Source organism: Dipodomys ordii, unplaced genomic scaffold (genome assembly GCF_000151885.1).
Source record: "Dipodomys ordii isolate 6190 unplaced genomic scaffold, Dord_2.0 Scaffold47, whole genome shotgun sequence".
NCBI lineage: Eukaryota > Metazoa > Chordata > Mammalia > Rodentia > Heteromyidae > Dipodomys > Dipodomys ordii.
In genome coordinates this window covers 10,991,246-11,008,617 of record NW_012267263.1, presented here as the reverse complement: position 1 = coordinate 11,008,617, position 17,372 = coordinate 10,991,246, and the positions used below count along the sequence as shown (strand labels likewise).

The following is a 17,372-nucleotide window of genomic DNA, read 5'->3' as shown; positions in this document are numbered from 1 at the left end:
TTCCTCCCTTCCTTTCCATCTAACACTGGGACTTAACTCAGTACCTACTGCTTTTGCTCATTGGCTAGCGCTCTACCAGCTGAGCCATACCACCAGCCCCTTTAACCCATTTTTTGAAACCAAACGGGTTTCAACTGAAGATCTCAAGTTGGCTCATAGCTGGCCTTCCACCAATTGAGCCACACTTCCAACCTGGCATTTTGCTGGTTCATTAGAGTGGGAGTCTTTTGTACTTTTCTTCCTGGGCTGGCTTCAACTCTTAATCTTCCAGGTCTCAGCCCCTGAGTAGCGAAGATTACAGTTGTGAGTCACAGGCACCCAGCTAAATTGCTTGTTGTTATTGTGTTTCCTTTTTTTTTTTACCAGTCCTAGGGCTTGAACTCAGAGCCTAGGCACTGTCTCTGAGCTTCTTTTGCTCAAGACTAGCACTCTGCCACTTGAGCCACGGTGCCACTTCTGGCTTTTTCTGTGTATGTGGTACTGAGGAATTAAACCCAGGGCTTGCTTGCTAGGCAAGCACTCTACCACTAAGCCACATTCCCAGCCCTGTTTCCTCTATTTTGAACCAATAAAAAGTGTACGAGGGCTAGCAGTGTAACCCAAGGATGGAGCACTTGATGACATGTGTGAGGCCCTGGGCTTCATCCTCGATGTAAATAAGCAAATGAATGAATGAATAAATATGTCAAGTAAAATGGTAAAATCCCTTGTAGTATAGTCCCAATCCATTTCTAGAAGAAATACAATTTGATGTATATCTTTTCAGATTTTGTATATATATATATATATATATATATATGCAGCCATATGTATGCTTATCTTCTTTTCATGACTTCATTATATTGTTTTTACAAACACAGTATCATATTGTACATCATTATGCTGCAACTTTCTCCCCCTAAAAAGTATCTTTGGCATTCTTCCTTGTCAGTCCTTCCCTCTCTTGCTTCCTCCTCTTCCTCCTCCTCTTCCTCCTTCCTCCTTCCTCCTCCCTCCTCCTCCTCCTCCTCCTCTTCCTCCTCCTTTACTTTTCCTTAGTTTTTGCCTTGAGGTTTTACTAAGAAAGAAGTGTTACACTGGGAATTAATTGTGGCCCACTTATGTGCCAAGTACTGTAGTAGTGTCAGTGGCATTTCTATGGCCATGAAGCCATGGTATATATAAAAGCCTACCACTTGGTCATCAATATTTTGTAATAGGATTGGAAAATTATCTTTTTATTTCTATCTTTTTTTGTGTGTGTGTAGGCCAGTCCTGGGGCTTGAACTCAGGGCCTGGGTGCTATCCCTGAGCTTTTTTTACTCAAGACTAGTGCTCTCTTAACTTGAGTCACAACTCCACTTCCAGCTAATTTTTGTCATTTAGTGGCGATAAGAGTCTGATGGATTTTCCTGCCCTGGCTGGCTTTGAACCTCCATCCATCCTCAGCTCTCAGCCCCCTGAGTATCTAGAATTACAAGCATGAGCCACTGGTTCTCAACTATCTGGAAAGTAAGTTAATATGAACTATTAATAGATATTTAAAATCTAAAGCCTGGACTGGGAATGTGGTAGTGTGCTAGTCTTGAGCAAAAGAAGCTCAGGGACAGTGTCCAGGCCCTAAGTTTAAGCCCAGGTCTACAAAAACAAAGATCTAAAGCCTGTGAATAGCTGGGGAAAATATGAGAAGGACCAAATGTGTCAGTGTGTTACTGTCACTGGGAATTAGCAACTTGAGTTATCAGGATTTTAAAGAGGCCATTTGTAAAATTTTATTGATATATTCTTTTTTTTCCCCCATGGGCCTGGGGCTTGAACACAGGGCCTAGGTGCTGTCCCTGAGCCTCTTTGTGTTCAAGGCTAGAACTCTACCACTTGAGCCACAGTAACACTTCCAGCTTTTTCTGAGTAGTTTATTGGAGATAAGAATGTCATGGACTTTCCTGCCCGGACTGGCTTTGAGTCATGAGACTCAGATCTTAGTCTTCTGAGTATCTAGGATTACAGGAATGAGTCACCAGTGATGACAATATATTCTTAAACTAAAAAATGAATTGATGTTAAATAATAATTACATATATAATGATATATACATATACACTATATTGATATTAAACAATAATTACATGTGTATAATGATAAGTTAATATATATTGTATATATGAATATATATGTATGTTATAGGCATGAGCCACAGGTACCTGGAAAATTCAAGTTTTTAATCTACAAAAGGCAAAAATAAAACTTTTACAGAAACTATAAGCTAAGTTGGAAAATAAAAAGTGACACCTTGACATTTCTTTTTTGTTTTTCTTTTTTCTGTCAATTGTGGTGGTTGAACTCAGGACCTGGGCACATTTCCTGAGCTTTCTCTCTCAAGCCTAGCACTCTACCACTGAGTCTCAGTACCACTTCTTCAAGTCTTCTTATCCATGTGATATGTTATCTAATTCTTTGGTATCTTTCATCACTTTTATAGTTTCCCTCTGATTGGTCTTCTGCCTATTTTGTTAGATTTCTACCAAAGTATTTCATTGATCTTGGTGCTATTATAAATGGCATTGTCATTTAACTTTCAAATTTGATTTGTTCACTGTGGACCCACAGGAAAGGTATGACTTTTCATATTAACTTTGCTTTCTACAACTTTACTGTAGTTGCTTATTAGTTCTATATAGTAAGGTATTGTTTGGGTTTTTTGTTGTTGTTGTTGTTGTTCATTCGTGGGGCCCGAACTCTGGGCCTGGGCGTTGTCCCTCAGCTCTTCACCTCATGGCTAGCGCTCTACCACTTGAGCCACAGCACCACTTCCGGCTTTTTTTTCTGCTTATGTGGTGCCAAGGAATGGAACCCAGGGCCTCATGCATGCAAGGCAAGCACTCTACCACTGAGCTACCTGCCCAGTCCCAGTAAGGTATTGTTTTAATTTTACCTACAGTATATTTCTCCTCTGTCAACTGGATCAAACTCGAGCAATAATAGCATCAGTTCATGGCCTCAATTTGTGTTTTGCTCTTTTTGTATTAAAAAATGTCTCTTTTGTTCTGTAAGGTGGTGTGGACACCATGACAGTCACAGTGGTGTATGATAACTCTGAGGCGACGGAGCTCTGCGCAGCTCAGCACCTCTACCTCAAGCCTATAGCAAAATTAATGATCAACGTCTTGCTCCCAGAGTGTGGAGAACCTGTGAGGCCCTTCTCTAACTGGGAAGTTCTTGACCAGCTGAAAAATCTGATTTGTCCTGATCAATTCACTACAGTTCGACTCTCCAAGAGTACAAAAGACTTCATTCGATTTGAGGGTGAAGCAGAGACTCGAAGTTTGGTTCAGATCCTGAAGGCAAAGTTACATGGGAAGATCATCAAGCTAAATGGTTTGAAAACAGACTTAAAAGTAGTTGCTACAGATGCTCAGGGAGATTGGGAACATTTCCCTAAAGAGACAGAGGCCTTGGTGAGTGACGGAGCTGAGGAGCAGGACCATGATAGGAGTCCTGATTCCATATATTTTGAAGGCTTACCCTGTAAGTGGTTTGCACCTAAAGGCTCCAGTGGGGAGAAACCATGTGAAGAGATCCTTCGGGTGGTCTTTGAAAGTTTTGGGAAGATCAAGAATGTGGATATCCCTATGCTTGACCCCTACAGAGAGGTGATGACTGGTGATAGCTTTGGGGGTTTTAGCTTTGGCTTGCAGACTTTTGAGGCCTTTATACAATACCAGGAGTCAACTGACTTTATAAAAGCCATGGAATCCCTTCGAGGGATGAAGCTGATGCTTAAAGGAGATGATGGGAAGGCTCTGGCATGTAACATTAAGGTAGGAATTAATCAAAGCTGGAAGGACGCATGCAGGAGGACACCCAGCTCTGATCCATTGCTAATATAAAGGCTCATATTATTCTTTTTTTAATTTATTTTTGTGCGGGTTCTTAGGCTTGAACTTAGGACCTGGGTGCTGTCCCTGAGCTTCTTTTGCTCAGGGCTAGTGTTCTACCACTTAGTCCACAGTTCCACTTCTGCCTTTTTGGTATTCATTGAAGATAAGTCTCATGGACTTTCCTGCCCAGGCTGGCTTCAAACTGCGATCCTCAGATCTCAGCCTTCTGAGTAGCTATCTTAGCTACTCAGACATGAGGCACTGGTGCCTGACTTCATGTTATTCTTACTAACTGGAGGTTTAGGAAGAAAAACAATTCTCAGTTGAACACCCAGTCTTATGTTCTCAGGAATACTGCCAGCTGCGATTTAAAAATGATGGTCATTACAGTGTGGGTCTCTGTTCCAGTTTCTTGAGGGTGTTAAAGGACTACTGGCAATCCCTATGGAACTATCTCATATGCTGATTATGGTGGACAAATTGCCGAGAGAAGGATGTATACAGTGTGTAACCACAAGAGAATAGCTTATGACCTCATTACCCCTGAGGTCATAATTTAGACACATTTTTCAGCATGTGTAAACTGCTAAAATATAATCCTAAACAAACTTGGATCCTTGATTTTTCAAACCAATCTATTAAATCTATCAATTCTGTCTATTTAATCATGCCATACTTCATTGATGTCTGCAAGCTTTGGTCATCTTCCCCTGCCCTCCCCTCCCCCCGGTTTTTGGTGCTGATCCTAGGATTTGAACTCTTGCCCCAGGCACTGTCCCTGAGCATTTTTTTATTTTTCTCAAGGCTAGTTCTTTGCCACTTGAGCCACAGCTCCACTTCCAGCTTTTTGGTAGTTTACTGGAGATTAGAATCTCATAAATTTTCCTTTCCCAGCTAGACACTGGTGGCTCATTCCTGAAATCCTAGTTCCTCAGGAAGATGAGATCTGAGGATCACCGTTCAAAGCCAGCCTGGGCAGGAAAGTCCATGAGACTCTTATCTCCAATAGACTACTTGAAAAAAGCTGGACATAGAGAGCTAACTTTGAGCAAAATGAGCTCAGGGATAGCACCCAGGTTCTGAGTTCAAGCCCCAGGACTGGCACACACACACACACACACACAAAAAAAAAAAAAAAAGAAGAAAAGAAAAGAAAGAAAAAGAAAAAATAAAAGAAAGAAGAAAAAAAACTTTCCTGCCCAGATTGGCTTTGAATGACAATCCTCACATCTCAGCCTCCCCAGAAGCTAGGATTACAGGTGTAAGCCACCTGTGCTAGCAATTTGAAATCTTTTAACTGAGCAGTAGAAAAGATGTGGCTAGCCCTCCCTTTTCTAAACATCAGCCTTAAGTATGAATTTGGAATTTCAGCTTCCAGGGTGTGTGTGGGGGGCACTCATGTTTAAATGTATACATTTAAATTATGAACTATTTAGTCAGACAAAAGGCTACCCTTATAAATAAAGCCATTCCAGTAAGATGAAGGAGAATTCTCCACTTGCAGTCTTCATCCTCATTCTTTTATATTTCCCTTCCATCCAAAGTAATATAGATATGAATTCATCATTATTTTTAAGTAGCTATTTCCCCTGTTTTCGTTTATTCTTTATTATTTTCCATGGTGCTAGAGATCAACCCCAGGCCTTGTGCATACCAGACAAGTGCTCTACTACTGACATTTGTTATTTTTCTGTGTATGCTAGTCCTGGGGCTTGAACTTAGGTTCTGAACACTCTCTCTGAGCTTTTTTTTTTTTTTTGCCAGTTGTGGGGCCTGACCTCTGGGCCTGGGTGCTGTCCCTCAGCTCTTCAGCTCAAGGCTAGCACTCCACTTCCGGCTTTTTCTGCTTATGTGGTGCTGAGGAATCGAACCAAGGGCCTCATGCATGCAAGGCAAGCACTCTACCACTGGGCCACCTTCCCAGCCCATCTCTGAGCTTTTTTTGCTTAAGGCTAGCACTGTATTATTTTAGCCATAGCTCTATTTCTGGTGTTTTGGTAGTTAATTGGAGATAAGAATCTCACACACTTTCCTGACTGGGGTGGTTTTGAACCTTGATCCTTAGGTCTCAGCCTCCTGAATATCTAGTATTACAGGCGTGAGCCACTGGTGCCCAGCTACATGTAGTTTTTAAGCAAATCTAATTCTCTCACTCAGCTTTATTTGAAGATTTGAAAAATAGTTTAATAATCATGTTCAGTCTTACATTTTGTTGTTTCACTTTTCTTGCAGCTTTGTCACGTCCCCACCTCCCCATCCATTTCTTATCACACTTACTGACTACTTTTTTGTCTATGATGATTTTAAAAATATAACTTATGGGTGGGGATTGGAGGCAAAAACAGGGAGAGAGTGAAGGAAAGTGAAACATTGTCCAAAAAGAAATATACTCATGGGCTGAGATTTGAGGATCGCATTCCAAAGTCAGCCTGGGCAGGAAAATCCATGAGATTCTTATCTCCAATTAACCACCAGACAACTGGAAGTGGACCTATGGCTCCAAATAGTAGATCACTAGCCTTGAGTGAAAAAGCTCAGGGAGAGTACCCAGACCCTGAGTTCAAGTCCCTAACCACCACCAACAATAAAAAAAGAAATGAAATGTACTTATTACCTGACTTATGAAACTGTAACTTCTAATTATATATAAATAAATAAATATACATATATATCCAGTTGATTTTTATTACAAACCAAAGGTAACAGAGTTACATTTCTGCCTTGTGCCTATACTAGTACTGTGAGACTACTGTTGGCCATATGTGACATTCTTCTAGGTTTTCTTGAGGTTTGATTAATAGCTCAATTTTGTATAAAGTTTCTTAACTTTATGCAATGATCTGATGTTCTTATCCAAGGGTCTGCCTAAGAAAATGCTGGTGCCCAAAAGGAACTGCTAAGCTCTTGGTGGAGAGGCAGGAGAAGATGATTTCAATTCATTTGGTTTTGAATTGCATGCATGTACTATCTGGGTTTTCTCTCACTGGTCTTGGATATACTCAGTCACCTGAAAAAAACAAACAATACAAACTTTCTATCTGGGAGTCAGTGGCTCACGCCTGTAATACTAGCTACTCAGGAGGCTGAGATCCGAGGATCACAGTTGGAAGCCAGTTCAGGCAGAAAAGTCTGTGAGAGTCTTATCTTTAATTAACCACCCCAAAAAAGTTGAAAGTGGAGCTGTGGCTTAAGTGGTAGAGTACTACTAGCCTTGAGCAAAAGAAGCTCGGGGCAGTGCCAAAGCCCTGAGTTCAAATCCCAGGACCATCCAAAAAAAAAGCTTTCTAATAGAATACTGAACTGCTTTGGGGCAGGTTATGTTTGATACAACCAAACACTTCAGTGAAGGAGCTATAAGGAGGAGAAATCAAGAAAGGCTAAAATTACAAGAGTTGGAGGAAGAAAAGAAAAAAGAAAAGAGAAGAGAAGAGGAAATAGCTGAAAGGTGAGTAGACCCACTTTAACACAGGTTTGTGTGTGCCTTTGGTTTTTGGATTAATCCCTTTGGGTGAATAGAACTGATAGATAATGTCGAACTGAGAGGTGTTGGTTCTGATAGAAAATTGTACTGAAGGGCTGGGAAGGTGGCTCAGTGGCAGAATGCTTGCCTTGCATGCATGAGGCCCTGGGTTCAATTCCCCAGCACCACATAAGCAAAAAGAAAAAAAGCCAGAAGTGGTGCTGTGGCTCAAGTGGTAGAGCGCTAGCCTTGAGCTGAAGAGCTGAGGGACAGCGCCCAGGCCCAGAGTTCAGGCCCCATGACCAGACCCAAAAAAAGAAAATTGTACTGAAGTCTGCAGTATGTCAATTATGCTGTTCTTTTTTGGGGGGGGGGTCCAGTCGTGGGGCCTGAACTCTGGGCCTGGGTGCTGGCCTTCAGCTCTTCAGCTCAAGGCTAGCGCTCTACCACTTGAGCCACAGCACTGCTTATGGTTTCTTTCTTTTTGCTTATGTGGTGCTAAGGAATCGAACCCAGGCATGCATGCAAGGCAAGTGCTCTACCACTGAGCCACCTTCCCAGCCCGTCAATTGTGCTGTTCTAAAACCCAAATGACAAAACAGTTAAACACAAGAGGCTTTGAAAAAATATTTGTAAAGGCGAATAAGTAATGAATAGTAATGGAACTAGTCAGATTAAGATGTGTGGGATAGGGGCTGGGGATGTGGCTTGGTAGAGTGCTTGCCTAGCATGCATGAATCCCTGTTTTTGATTCCTCAGTACCACATAAACAAAAAAAAGCAAGAAGTGGCACTGTGGCTCAAGTGGTAGAGTGCTAGCCTTAAACAAACAAACAAACAAAAAGATCAGGGACAATGTCCAGGACCTGAGTTCAAGCCCCAGGACTGGCAAAAAAGGTGTCTGGGATAAACAGTTTTTAGAAAGAACCAGGAACTTTTTTGTGGTTGTGGTGCTGGAGAAGAAACTTAGATTCTTGTGTATGCTGGGTGACTGGCTGAACACTGAGCTACATCCTTAGAACGAGGAACTTTAATAGGATCTTTTATAGGAAAATCTTAACCTACAGAATTAGAAATGTTACCAATTTCCCTGTAAGTTACCCATGTTACTTAACCTGTCAATTAAAAATAAAAAGAAATAGACCCAGAAAAGATTATCTTCTTTTGTGTGTGAACTGGTCCTGGGACTTGAACTCAGGTTCTGGCTATTGTCCCTGAGCTTTTGTGCTAAAGTCCAGTGATCTGCTACTTGAACCATAGCCTCCATTTCTGAATTTTTGGTAATTTATTAAAGATAAGATTTGTGTGGACTTTCGTGCCTGGGCTGGCTTTGAACCTCAATCCTTATATCTCAGCTTCCTAAATAGCTAGGATTACAGGCATGTGTCACCAGCACTGGGCTTTGGAAAAGATTATCTTCTATAAGATGGTTAATAAGAGCCGCGCGCTGGTGGCTCATGCCTGTAATCCTAGCTACTCAGGAAGCTGAGATCTGAGGATCACGGTTCAAAGCCAGCCTGGGCAGGAAAGACCATGAGACTCATCTTCAATAAACCACTCGAAAACCAGAAGTGGTGCTGTGGCTCAAGTGGTAGAGCGTTTGCCTTGAGCTGAAGAGCGCAGGGACAGTGCCCAAGCCCAGAATTCAAGCCCCACAACTGACAAAAAAAGATGGTTAATAATTAGAGTAATCCATAGGGAAGAAAGTCACAATTTGTTGGGACCCTTTTTCTTGTTAACTCAAATTATTTCTGTGAATTTAAGGAACTTTCCTTCCTTCCTTCCTTCCTTCCTTCCTTCCTTCTTTCTTTCTTTCTTTCTTTCTTTCTCTCTCTCTCTCTCCCTCTCGTTCCTTCCTTCCTGCCTTCCTTCCTTCCTTCCTTCCTTCCTTCCTTCCTCTTTCTTTCTTTCTTTCTTTCTTTCTTTCTTTCTTTCTTTCTTTCTTTCTTTCTTGTTGCCATCAAAAGAAATTTTCTTATTTTTTTAAAATCCAAATGCTGGCATAATCCAGAAAAATTTAACAGGTTAATTTATAATTGTTATAAAATTGAACTGCTAAAACTTGTTCACTGAAACATTTTGACTTGCATTAATGCTTTATATTCTCACAGTTATATTAAAATCCACACACAAATGAAAATGGAAAAACTGCCAATACCTGAAACACTGGCAATCATATACTTAGGTACTTTTGACTCCATGGGGGGAAAATGTCTAACATTCAGAACTACTGATAACAAGAAAAAGGGAGAGAAAAAAAAAACTTTGACAATGAAATGCGTCCCATCTTAGTGGATTCTTAAGCATGTTCTCTACATTTGCGGTGTGCTAGCTGGATACCTTTTGGCACAATTGTCACACACGTTTGGCATGGATAGCACACAGATTGGTATCTTCAGAAAGGGCATCCAGATAGTCCTCACTTGCCTCCTGCAAAGCACCAATAGCTGCGCCCTGAAAGCGCAGGTCTGTTTTGAAGCCCTGAGCAATTTCTCGTACCAGACGCTGGAAAGGGAGCTTGCAAATCAGTTCTGTGGACTTCTGGTAGCGTCTAAGTTCACCGAGCGCCACAGTACCAGTCCTGTACCGGTGCGGTCTCGCCACCCCTCCAGTAGAGGGCGCACTCTTGCCAGCGGCATTTGTTGCCAGTTGTTTCCTGGGGAATTTGCCACCGGTGGATTTGTGAGCACTCTGCTTGGTAGGAGCCATGGTATAGACAGGTTTTACTCACCCCCCTCCCCTTCTCCTTCAGCTGGAGCTGGGCGAATGAGAGGCAGCGCTGGTGTGTTGGTGGTGTGGCGGTGGCCTAAGGAACTTTAATATTTATTTCTCAATTTAGAGGCTAGATGGTGACAGGCCAAAGCTATAGGGTTTTGAGAAACAATTTTATCTCTTGGCCCTCCTCTTGTATATAATTAATAACATTCACAAATAGACATAAGAAGGGGTGACTGATCAAGATGCACTGAACACATATGAACATGTTAAATTGTGACCTCCTTATACAATCTTTTGAAGCGCAGATATTTTTGGGGGGGAGGGAGGTCGTGGGGCTTGAACTCTGGGCTTGGGCGCTGTCCTTGAGCTCTTCAGCTCAAGGCGAGTGCTCTACCACTTGAGCCACAATGCCACTTCCGGTTTTCTGAATGGTTTATTGGAGATAAGAATGTCATGGAGTTTCCTGCCTGGACTGGTTTTGAACCGTGATCCTCAGATCTCAGCCTCCTGAGTAGCCAGGATTCCAGGTGTGAGGCACCGGCACCTGGCAAAGCTCAGAAAAATTGTTTAAAAGGAAAGAGAGTGAGATAAAGAGAACCTCACAGCCAGGCACAGATGGCTCATGCCTGTAATCCTAGCTACTCTGGAGGCTGAGATCTTAGGATCACAGTTCGGAGCCAGCCTGAATAGGAAAGTCTGAGAGACTCATCTTCAGTGAACCACCAGAAAATCGGTGCTCTGATTCAAAGTGTTAGAGTGTTAGCCTTGAGCAAAAGAGCTCAGGGACATTGCCCAGGCCCTGAGTTCAAGCGTCCATGACAGAGAAAAGAGAGAGAGACAGACAGAGACAGAGAGATGGAGAGAGATAGGGATAGAGAGACAGAGGAAGGAAGGGAAGGAGGGAGGGAGGAAGGAAGGAAGGAAGGAAAGAAAGAAAGAAGGAAGGAAGAAAGGAAGAAAGAAAAGAGAACCTTTCCATGTGTCCCTTATTTTTTTGTCTTCTGGGGTGACAGGATCTACCTGAAGTCATAGTCAGGAAACTTGACCCCAATCACAGTACAATCCCTACCCCTCTAGTTTTCTGAGAGAATATTCCATTTACATAATGCTTTGTCTTTGGCCAAGTCCTGAATCCCCTTCCCACATTCCTGTAAGAACCTAACTAAATTAATTTTACTTGTCAGAAAAAAGTTTAATCTACAGTTTAAACCAGCACCAGTGGCTCATGCCTGTAATCCTAGCTACTCAGGAGGCAGAGATCTGAGGATCATGGTTCAAAGCCACCCCAAGCAGAAAAGGCCATGAAACTCTTACCTCCAGTTAAGAAAACTTGAAATGGCACTATGGCCCAAGGTGGTTAGCCTTGAGGGAAAAAGCCCAGGACCTGTCAAGCTCCAGGATTGGCACAACACACACACACACACACACACACACACACACACACACACACACACACACACACACACACACACCAGTGGCTTAGAAAACTGTAGTGTGTGTGTGTGGTGTGTGTGTTTTAATGATAGCAGTCTATGCTAAGTAATATGTATCAAGGACTAGTTCTTTCCTGAAGATTTTCCAAGTCCTGTGACTCATCTTTATTTGCTTATTTGACATCAAACATAGATAATTTTGATCATAAGAAAAATGAAGTCACTTTGAAGTATGGGTCATGTAGTTCTTGTTTGTGGTTTGAGGTGTAAAAGGCTGGGGAAAGGGTGCTCCATTGAATTTTCTTCCCTCCCTCCCTCCCTCCCTCCCTCCCTGTGTGTGTCTTTCTTCCTGTTCTTTGTTTCTTTCTTTCCCTCCTTCCTTCTTTCCTTCCTTCCTTCCCTCCCTCCCTCTGTGTGTTTTTCTCCCTCTTCTTTGTTTCAATTTCCCTCTCTCCCTCCCACCCTTCCTTTCTCCATAACTGTACTTGGCAAAAAAAATTACATGGTGTCTTTCACTCTTGATTGATGCTTAAGTGGTTATTTTGTTTTGGTTTGATTTTGATCCTGAATTGCCAGTGAGTGCATGTTCCTACCTACCAGTAGAAGTGATAGATTCGTTGAAACTTCAATGAGCTCTGTGCCCTCAGTGGTGGTGGACGGGGAGTGGGAGTTAGGGAGGAGGAGATCAAATATCTTTTGAATGGTTTAACTTTCATCATTGTCCAGAAAGAGAAAAGATGAAGAGAGGAGAGCCCAGGAGAAAAGGAAGAAGGCCAAGGTCAGGAAGCAAGTCCTGAAGGAAAGGGATAGAAGCCGGCCAAGGAAGCTGAAGGTTAAAGCTAAACCTGAGGCACCCCAGGAGCCGGACTCTTCAGAGGAATGGGAGGAGAGGAAGTACCTGCTGGCGCAGAGGCGAGTTGAGGCTCTCCGCTTGCTACCAGTACTCCTGAAGAATATTTCCGTAAGGCTGTTTCCCAATTGCTCTTCAATGTTGGTAGGTACTATTCTTTTTGAGCCTCAACCTTTGCTTCTAAGCATGGACTTATTTGAAAAAGATTCAGGCATTGATCACAGTTTCTTTTTAATTGATTGATCTCTGATATTCTCAACTATGGATTTCCAAAAGAGCTATCTATCTTCTCTAGAGCAGTTGTGTCTCCTCAACTTGGTCATTTTCACCCACCCCCATTTTATGTTTCGAATTAATGAGTGTTTAGCTACTTTGTCTACTTTTCTAAGTTCCTAATGGATAGAACATAAAAAGATGCCTGGAGGAAGCAAAGGATGGATGTGGAGGATAGGTTTGTAGACTATTAATTTGTACTTGTCCATTTATCTGTACTACATTTGGAGAGCCTTGAACTTTGTCACAAGTTTATGTTAGCCTAGTCTTGAGAGATATTTGGTAAGTAATCTCTTATATCACAGAGTACTTGTTATATTTGCAGAATTTTTATTTTTGGAAGGTGTTTCTCTCCTTTCCCAAGCTCATAAAGACAGCCAGACCCAGCAGATGTCCCAGATTAAAAGTCAGAAAGGCTCATAATGTGTTCATTAAAAAAATCCATATTCCAATGTTTTCAAATATGAAGAATGAATGCGATCGTTATTATGAATACAGTTAATTTTAAGTCTATTTGCTGTTTGGTCTTTTCTCACTGGTGTAGGTGATCAAACTTCATGAAATTAAGATCAGAAAAAGCTCACATTTCTGTTTATAATAAAACTAGGTGGCTTTGGCTTTTTTTAAAAAAAAGTTTACCTTGATGACAGCCAACAATGACTCCTTTTAAAAAATTTCTTTCTCTAAATGGGTGTAGAGTCGAATCTTGGATCCCATGAATATTTATATCTTTCTGTGGTCCTCAGGTTTTAATTCCAGGTTGGAATAGGTAGGCACTGTTCCCCGATGTGTGACTGGTATCAGTGGGGATACATTACAGACTCTCCTGGAGCTTGTGGCATAGGCAGCACTTTTTAGCAGCTCATAGTTTTAGAGAATAGATAGCATCACAAACTCAGCTGCAGGCAGAAGCACTGTCGTAGTAACCATATCAATTTATTTGATGTTGTTCTTTCCTTTTTTGTTGTTGGTCATGGGGCTTGCACTCAGGGCCTGAGTGCTATCTCTGAGCTCTTTCATTCAAGGCTAGTGCTCTACCACTTTGAGCCAGAGTGCAGCTTGTTTTATTTTCTTTTTGTGCATGCCTGGGGATAGAAGCCCTGTCCTTACACACAACAGACAGGTGTTCTAACACTGAGTTAGTTATACTCCCAGCCTTGATGTCTTCTTTCTTAATGAGGCCAGTGAGGTAGTACAACTTAGAGACACTGTTACTTGCAATCTATAGTAAGAAACTGGATTATTAAACTAGGAAAACATTACTGGACATCAGTGGCTCAAGCTTGTAATCCTAGCTACACAGGAAACTGAGATCTGAGGATCCAGGTTCAAAGCCAGCCAGGGCAGGAAAGTCAGTGAGATTCTTACCTCCAATTAATCACAGAAAAGTCCAGAAGTGGAGCTGTGGCTCAAGTGGTAGAGCGCTAGCCTTGAGTAAAAAAATGGAGCTCATGGACAGTGCCCAGGCCCAAAGTTCAAGCCCCAGGACCACCACCACCACCACCACCAACAACAACAACAAAACAAAAACAAGAAAAAACAGGACTGGATGCCCATGGCTCATGCTTATGATTCAGGAGGCTAAGGATTGCAGTTCAGAGCTAGCCTGGGCAGGAAAGCCTGCAAGACTCTTATTTCCAATTAACCACTAAAAAGCCAGAAGTGGCACTGTGCCTCAATTGGTAAAAGCTCAAGGACAGGGCTGGGAATGTGGCTCAGTGGTAGAGTGCTTGCCTAGCATGCAAAAAGCCCTGAGTTTGATTCCTCAGTACCACATGAACAAAAAAGCCAGAAGTGGTGCTGTGGCTCAAGTGGTAGAATTCTAGCCTTGAGCAAAAGAAGCTCAGGGACAGTGCCCAGGCCCTGAGTTCAAGCCTCAGGACTGGCAAAACAACAACAACAACAACAACAATATCAGGGAAAAGCCGGTGCCGGCGGCTCACACCTGTAATCCTAACTACTCTGGAGGCTGAGATCTGAGGATTGTGGTTCAAAGCCCACCCGGGCAGGAAAAGTCTGTGAGATTCTTTTTTTTTTTTTTGCTGGTCATGAGGCCTGAACTCTGGGCCTGGGTGCTGTCCCTCAGCTCTTCAGCTCAAGGCTAGTGCTCTACCACTGGAGCCACAGCGCCACTTCCAGCTTTTTCTGCTTATGTGGTGCTGAGGAATCGAACCCAGGGCCTCATGCTTGCAAGGCATGCACTCTACCGCTGAGCTACCTTCCCAGCCCAGGTCTGTGAGATTCTTATCTCCAATAAACCACTCAGAAAACTGGAAGTGGCGCTGTGGCTCAAGTGGTAGAGCTCTCACCTTGAGCTGAAGAGCTCAGGGACAGCGTCCAGGCCCCCAAGTTCAAGCCCCAGGACCAGCAGAAAAAAAAAGGAAAACATTTATTTTTTAAGTCAGTTGACCTTTTTTAGAGACACATTTTACCCATCAGTCTTTTCTTGTACTAGAATTTTCTGACAGAACAATTAAATGTTTCTTTTTATTCTTTGTCTCTCTAATACCTAGATCAGTAGGTCTGTCAATTTTCAAACAAATGATGAAAGCATTTGTGTTTCGTAGGCCATGTAGAGCGTTGGTGCTTTCTGATATCAGGATGAACCTAGACCTAATAAAAACAGCTCATATTAATCTCAAATATTTAATGCATTACTTCTTGTTTCCACAATATAATGTTGTTGTTACTTACTTTGGCTCTGTCCCAGATATTAGAAGTCTCTCCAAAAAATGTCAGAGAACCTATTTTGCTTTGGAATTCTGTACTGTTTTGTTTTTCATGTAAGTTTATTAACATTGTTTTTTCCTCTAAAGGGATCCACACAGTTTAACCCACGGAAGGTTGATATTACAGACCAGGAAATGAATTACATTCCAAGTACCACAAGCACTCTGGAGGAAGAAGAGTTAAACACTCAGCATCTTCTAAATCTAGAAGAAATGCCAGAATATCAAGTCACCAAATCAGACAACAAAGGAAAACAAAGCAAGAAGAAAAATGCTAGCACTTACTTACACAAATCTTCCCACTGCTCTAGAAGAAAAAAGTTGAGATCTTCAAGTGGAAAAGGGAGAAGAAAACCATTAACTGTTGGAAACAATTACCGTTTTATCTCAGACCAGAATTCCCTGTGGATTACAGTGCTTCAAGGTCAGTCTCTTGAAAAAGGAGGCTCCTACAAGTCTAATGAATCCTACTCTTCCACACTAACTGAGCTAGACCATGGAAGGAAACAGAAGATCTATGAAACAGATGAATTTATTGACTATCTATTAAACTACTATCAGACTCCAAAATACGCACGTATTGTAGGAGCAAATTATATAATGAGAGCATGTGAGTGGCAGAGGGACATTGAAGCTAAGGGGAATGGACTTCAGATTACTTTGAGAAAACATGAGTGTCACTCAACCAATCTGAGCCACGTCGAAAACCTGAAAAGGAGAGAAGAGGCTCAAGACAATGATTACTGGTCAATAGTATGTACTCAAGATCCTGAACATAAACCACAGAAAAGAAAAAAGGTGGATTATACCAAAGAATGTACATCGAACGCAGCTGGTGATCCACTATATCTAACCGATAAAGAATGCCATCTTGTGGAAAAGACTCACATTCACCAGAATGAAGATTTCCAACCCAGAAGGAAATATCAAGTTTCCTCACCCATCAGTTCAGGAGACTTGGATTTGCAGCTGACAGATTTCTTTGGGGAATTTGGTGATCCGCTGTCCCCAATTGTAGGAGAGTGCCATCTGTTGGAAAAGAGTTACATTCACCAGGACGAAGATCTCCAATCAGGAAGGAAAAGTCAAGTTTCCTCACCCATCAGTTCAGAAGGTTGGAATTTGCAGTTGTCAGATTTCTTAGAGGAAATTAGTAGTAATTCTGAATGCTTCAGTGAAACTCTCAGTGTGAACAAAGAAGAAAAAGAGGAATCTGGGGCTACCTATCCTAAGTCCTCTGAAAAAGGAACTCTTGACACTAGTGAAAGAATCACTGGCAAACAAAAACCTAGGTCAAGTGAGCAGACCTTGTATTCCAAATGGCATGATGATGAAGAAAAATACTCAAAATACAAGCTTCCACCACCAAGCAAGAGGTCTAAATATGAACTGAGATGTTCGAGGCTTACGGAAGAGAGCACTTACAGCATGGATGAGAACAATAGCAGAAAAAGGAGAAACCTAGCTCTCAAACATTCCTTTGGTGAAGGCTCTTATCAGGAATCCAGTTCCAGTGACCAATTAGAGGGCATTAGAAGAAAGAACAGGAGGGTGAGTCATAGTATATCAGACCAGGAAGTAGATGTTAGACCCTCTCATGGGCCAATAATGCCATCAAAAAATTCCAATGCTTACTATTTGGAATATTTTCCCCAAAGAAGAGAGAGTCCTGTGAAATCAGAATATAAACAAGATGCAAAAAGGCTTAAAAGATATGAGACTTCTGAAGATTTCATGTTTGATTGTGATGATTATTATATTACACCTAGCAGACAGAAGGATACTGACTATAGGAGATATTTAGGAAATGACAGCACTAGTTCTTCATATTTTTAAATGTTTTGATGGCCACTTTGAGTCAGGAACACCCTTATTTACAATACATAATAAGAAGAAAAATGTAAAACCAAATATAGCTATGTAGTTAGTAACTACAGAGCAAGAGCTTGAGCAGGATCAAAAACAAAAACAAAACATTTCTCTTGCCAAAGTTTAAAAATGAGCATGGCTGCAAGTGCATTGGCAAAGCTTTGGAACTATTAAACCTTTTGAG

The 17,372-nt window shown here is 41.8% G+C and overlaps 1 protein-coding gene across 1 annotated transcript in view; it reads left to right on the top strand.

The window, feature by feature from the left end:
• Positions 1 to 17,155, top strand: part of LOC105988203 (A-kinase anchor protein 17B-like) — a 40,578-nt gene extending 23,423 nt beyond the window's left edge. Inside the window, exons 2-5 of the mRNA XM_013019746.1 lie at positions 3,031 to 3,797; positions 7,172 to 7,302; positions 12,194 to 12,461; positions 15,407 to 17,155. Coding sequence (XP_012875200.1) covers positions 3,045 to 3,797; positions 7,172 to 7,302; positions 12,194 to 12,461; positions 15,407 to 17,155 — 2,901 coding nt within the window. The 5' untranslated portion in view covers positions 3,031 to 3,044. The remainder of the gene's footprint in view (positions 1 to 3,030; positions 3,798 to 7,171; positions 7,303 to 12,193; positions 12,462 to 15,406) is intronic.
• The last annotated feature ends 217 nt before the right edge of the window (positions 17,156 to 17,372 follow it).